At 36.9% G+C, this 6000-nt stretch overlaps 1 protein-coding gene across 3 annotated transcripts in view; it reads right to left on the bottom strand.

Moving 5' to 3' along the window:
• Positions 1–913: 913 nt before the first annotated feature.
• The window catches only part of kcnc2 (potassium voltage-gated channel, Shaw-related subfamily, member 2), a 51996-nt gene continuing 46909 nt past the window's right edge, over positions 914–6000 (bottom strand). Inside the window, exons 4-5 of one of the 3 annotated variants that reach the window (XM_079622106.1) lie at positions 5297–5390; positions 914–3244 (exon numbers count right to left, since the gene is read on the bottom strand). In XM_079622106.1, coding sequence (XP_079478232.1) covers positions 5329–5390 — 62 coding nt within the window. In that variant the 3' untranslated portion in view covers positions 914–3244; positions 5297–5328. Of the gene's footprint in view, positions 3303–5296; positions 5391–6000 lie in introns of all 3 variants that reach the window. The other 2 variants (XM_079622107.1, XM_079622104.1) reach the window with 2 other exon arrangements.

The following is a 6000-nucleotide window of genomic DNA, read 5'->3' as shown; positions in this document are numbered from 1 at the left end:
TGTGTGTGTGTGTGTGTGTGTGTGTGTGTGTGTGTGTGTGGTGGAGCTGTAGATCACACAGTGGTTCATACGGAGAAGAGCAGAGAGACTGTGATGCAATATTCATGCTCTTCGGTTCAGTCTTCTCAGAAGCGGGTTTGTGCAGAGATGGAGTTGTTATGGATACGGAAACTCCCTGGTCGTTATGGATACAGTTGCTCACGGGAGGCCCGCGGCCTAAAAAACACAAACTCACCCTCCTGCTGTTTTGTTTCCCCACCATGGCAACGGTGTCCGTAGTGACGGGACAGAAGAAGACCTACATATTGAGACCTACATCAAGGCTGACGGGAGAGATGAGTGTCTGATCTCGTCTGATCTTCTGAATGTGTACGTGAAAAGAAAAGAAAACAAATCTAGGTCTATTTCGGTCACCTAGGCAGCAGTGACGATAAATCCCAGCGAACAGGGAACGTTCTCAGAACACTCTGCCAAGGTTCTCCAGTAACGTGAATAGAATGCTTGTCATGGAATGTTGCTATACTTAAATCGGAATGTTCAGAGAACATTCAAAAGTAACAATTCCGTAATGTTCAAAGAATGATCAAATGGAATGTTTCCTTAACGCTCACATCGGAGAACATTCAGAAATAAACATTTGAATGGGAATGTTAGCTAAACTTTTTTAGAACGGATTTTTTTAGTTAGCTGGGATGCAAAAATGTAGACTTTTGCTCAGATGATGTTCCTCACACATCTCTCCTCGAGAGGTTCAGAAGGCCTCATCTTTACTGAATATCAAAAGTCATCTCGATTGTGTCTGTTTTTATTTCTCCTCGTGAATTTCAGGAGAAACATCTGATGAAAAAGTGACAGAAAACTCTGAACTATGAAAGAGCACCTCTATATTACAAATATTGCTGGCTCTGATAAACTGCTTCCGTTCCTCTTTGGATAAATGCATCTGAGCATTGTCCTCTTATAGTCCGGGTGATGCATGGTTTAAACAGAAAGAAAAGAAAGCTGTTTGTTTGTTTTTTAACAATGTTCATATGTTTATCCGACTGTCTCACATGGCATTGAACTATACATATTCTTCAGACGTAGTCTTTACATTTTGACCATGGGTTTTTGCATGCACTACAAAAGGCTGACAAAAGACTCCACAATACATGTTCAAAAGTCGAATCACTGAAACATGAAAACACTCCAGGTTCACAGTCTGCACAGAGTGGACACACAGATACACCGCGGGACAATGAGACTCAAAAGAGACACAAAAATACAAGATCTAAGTTCAAAAATATATACCTTTACATTTCGTCATTTATTTGAAACGGTGCCCTGACTTCATAAAGCAGCAGATAATATTAACATGAAGAATACTATCCTCTTAAGTTCTGTGGGTGGTGGAAACACACACACACACACACACACACACACACACACACACACACACACGCACACATCATCAAGAACATGTCTGGTTCACATTTTAAACCCAGAGTCCAAAGAAATAAATTAATGCTAATTTTTATGAACAAAAAGATTTCTTGTATTGTTCGTTTTTTAGTGACAATTATTTATTTTCACTAATTTATTTTCAATATTTTTTTTATTCAGCAAGGATGCATTAAATTGATCAAAAGTGACATTTATAATGTTACAAACAATCACTATTTAAAATAAATTATGTTATTTTTTAAATTTTCTATTCCTCAAATCATCCTAAAGAAAGAAGTATCACGGTTTCCACAAAAATATGAAGCTGTTTCAACACTGATAATAACCAGAAATGTTTCTTGAGCACCAAATCAGCATATTCGATCACAGGAATATATTTAAGTAGAAAATGGTTATTTTATATTGCAATAATAGTCACAATTTTTACTTTTAATCAAATAAATGCAGCCCGGCTGAGCAGAGACTTCTCATCGACCCCAAACTTTTGAATGCGTATTTATTTTTCACTATAGGCTATATATAATTCATGTTGTAATTAGCACTGCTTTTAATTTATAAATAAAAATGACCATTTCGTCTTGTATATAATAAGTGAAATGTGACCTGGACATGTTCTTGACAGATTTCATGACATTCACACACTCTCTCTCTCTCTCACACACACACACACACACACATGCTGATGTGACAGCTCTAATCTCTCCATGGCTGAAAGAAACGAAAGGATCTAATTAGAGCGAGTGTGTTCACGGCGCAGAGCTGCCGCGCGTGTGTTTCCAGAGGCTCTGTCACGGACTGAACTCAAATCACAGTGTGAATCGGTGCAGCTTTGTTTCACATCATTATTGCACATCACATCTGATTGTTGCACTGGGAAAATTTTCCAGGAAACGGGGATGGGAAAGAGAACTGCGATAAATCAACACACACACACACACACACATTCAAAGACCCCATGACATTCAAATAGAGAGTTTTGTGGCTTCATATATGCACTAGTGCACTCCTAAAAGCTGACAAAATCAACTTTTAGAAGATGTATACATTAAAAAATAAAACATTTTAGCTTGATATGCAACTTAACTGGGCATCATTGACCAATGGCATGTAACCTATATTGGTTATTTTAAAAAAGAAAGAAAGAAAACTGCTTTCATGAGGTCTTTAAGTGTCCCATTTGAGATGAACATCTATCTCGCTCTCACACACACACACACAGAGACAACAATGAATCCACCATACTAGAGCAGATAAAAGCATTAATGACTGGAGGTCACATTTATTAAACGCATCATGTTTACTCTCTCTCTACTCTGTAGTTTAGTATAGTCGATACACCAATACTTCATTTTTAAACACTTGTGCCTCTACACATCTTAATACACTTATTGCAACGACAGAGGCCTTGGAAAGGGGTTCGAGGGGGTGTTGGATTTGCTACCGGACACAGAAGGGAAGCCACGGGTGGATGTGTGTCCTTTATACAGATGCGACATTTAAATGGAGAGCCGACTTGTTTTAAGCAGGAAAACAGGACTTTTGTTTTTTTATGTGTGTGTGTGCCAGCGGGCTTTAGTCTGTTTCCACACAGAATAAACGGGAATTTCCAGCGGTCACGAGGAGTCCGATCGATCAAGATGTCCGTTCACAGAGCGTCCGCTTTCAGAACCGTCCAATCACAGGCTTATTCTATTCCAGACTGTCCAATCCAATTCATCAAATCCATCTGAGTCTCTGCTGGCCCCGCCTTCCCCGTCTCTGGCCGATATAAACTGTACGTCAGCCAGAGGTGATACAGTAGCTGCGGACGCAACAACACCCGCTGCATCAGTAATGCGCTTCAATGTGAGCAATTTATTCTTAAAAAAACAACAAAAAAAACATTCGTAGACAAAATATATTGCATCTTTGAACAAGTGAATCTCATAAATAATGTCAAAAAACATCTGGGTCAAATTTCACCCTGAATAAAAAATAATAAATTGTATTTTGCATGAATAAAAAGGGAAATTATAAAGTTTTATTTGCATTATGATACTGTATTTTGATATATAGTATATACACTGTATACAGTATTCTTTTGTACTGAATTCATAAACTAAAACTGTTAATTGAAATATAACAAACTTGAACAGAAATCAAATCAAATGTAAAAAAAAACTTAAACTAAATGAAAATGAGAAACGTTAACTTGGCAATTAGCTTAAATAAAATAAATTATATACAATCACAAACTGTGCAATGCAAAAATAAGTACTTTATGCAAAATATAATTTCTTTTGATTTTGGAAATTAAATGTGACCTGATATTTCTTTGTGAGATTCACCCTAACATCATAACACAATAATTCATCATTTATGATCATATTATGATCATATATAAATATTCCAGCTTTTCAGTGATTTACAGTCAGACATTCAGGACGTGCAGAGTGAGCACACGGCATTCGAGGTGTACACTTACAGTGCTGAACACAACACACACTGTGCAGGGTGTGACACAAAGTGGCAAATGAAGTTTATGCTGAGGATGCGTGACAGAAAATCTCCCTATGCCAGTTGCTTAGCAACCTTCCCTTCTATTCACTCACATGATGCTCGGGATAAATCTCGGAATTATCTCTCGATTAAAATCCAGCATAATTAGCATTGGCTAAAAATACATATGTATCACACAGAGTATAGAGGATGCAGATGAATGACTCGGTGACGTGAGTTTGTCTGTAGTTAATAATGAATGATGAAATATTTTAGATCAGACCATGTTTTCAATTACTTATGACTACGAATGTGTCTGCAAGCATGAATACAAATACATTATTGACTCATTGATGCATTTACAGTTTACATCAAGAGAGCAAACTAAAGTCAACATGGAATCAGAAACATGTTCCTGTGCAACACACCAGAAGAAACATACACTACCGTTCAAAAGTTTGGGGTCAGGAAGATTTATTAAATGTTTTTGAAAGAAGTCTCTTATGCTCACCAAGGCTGCATTTATTTAATCAAAAATACAGTAAAAATGTTGAAATATTATTACAATCTGAAATAGCTGTTTTCTATGTGAATATATTTTAAAGTGTAATTTATTCAAAGCTGAGTTTTCAGCATCATTACTCCAGTCTTCAGTGTCACATGATCCTTCAGAAATCATGTCGATATGCAGATTTGTTCAATTATTATCAATGAATTAATAATGGTTCATATAGCAGCAAATCATCATGTGATTTCCGAAGGATCATGTGACACTGGAGACTGGAGTAATGATGCTGAAAATTCAGCTTTGATCACAGGAATAAATTACATCTTACAATATATTCACATAGAAAAAAGTTATTTTACATCATAATAATATGTCACAATTGTTCCTGTATTTTTGATCAAATAAATGCAGCATCAGTGCGCACAAGAGACTTCTTTCAAAAACATTATGAATCATACTGACCCCAAACTTTTGACGGGAAGTGTATTTGCTCCGTCTGTGAAATGTTTTACTTGTTCAACCCGCACTCTATAAAATGCTGGGTTGTTTCAACCCAATTTTGGGTCAAATATGGACAAACCCAAACGTTGGGATTAAAATGTAATTAAAAAATTTTACCCAATGGCTGGGTTTGTCCATATTTGACCCAAAATTGGGTTGAAACAACCCAGCATTTTTTAGAGTGATAGGTAACGCCCACTTTTCACCATCCAATCAATAACAGCATTTCATGTTGACTTTGAATGCTTTCTTTGAATTGTAAGAACAACATCTGACAGCGATTTGAACAAGTTCGGCCAATTAGAGTCATTCTCTCTCCCCAGTGACATCATCCTCATCACACAGCAGCACGAGAGCGTTTGTTACCTGTGAGTCTCGTCTGGGCCGTTCCCTCGCTTTTAAGACAGAACGTTCCCCTCTGTTCGGCTGAACCCCGTGAACACAAGCTCTGAGCAGTTATCTGTGTGTACAACCAGTGTAATGAAGCCGGTTCAGTACGTGCCAAGAGATGGTGGAGACAGAGGTCATGCATGAGACTCTCCACTGCTTCAATCAGATCAACAACACACACACACACACACACACACGTCTCCAGACAGAGCGGTCCATGAACACACCAACAACTAACTGGCAGCTCCAAACATGAACATTTATACAGACAAACAGACAATTAAATCCAAACAGACAGACACAGTGAGGTCGTGCTTTTCTAATTATATCTCATTCTGCTCTTGCTTTTGGAAACATCAGTGTCAAATACTTCTGAAGTCCGTTACCTGCTCTCTCCCTCAATTCATGTCTTGCAAGTTAATGCAAGAAGATCAAATCAAATGCGTGAAGCTCACGAAAGCATATTAAGCCAGTTTAAGATTTTTTTCCTTTGTGACATTTTCAGGACAACTTATTTTTTCATTAAAAGTTTATCCAAAAAACAGATGAATTGTCATATATATTATGTTATTATTATATATATATACACTTAAAATTGTAAAGTAATTATGCATCATGGTAGTCATTTATGAAAAAAAGATCATTCTAATTACTGTAATAAAATATACATATTTATATTT

Source organism: Phoxinus phoxinus (assembly GCF_949152265.1).
Source record: "Phoxinus phoxinus genome assembly, chromosome: 9".
Classification (NCBI taxonomy): Eukaryota; Metazoa; Chordata; class Actinopteri; order Cypriniformes; family Leuciscidae; genus Phoxinus; species Phoxinus phoxinus.
This window is presented reverse-complemented; position numbering and strand designations above follow the sequence as displayed.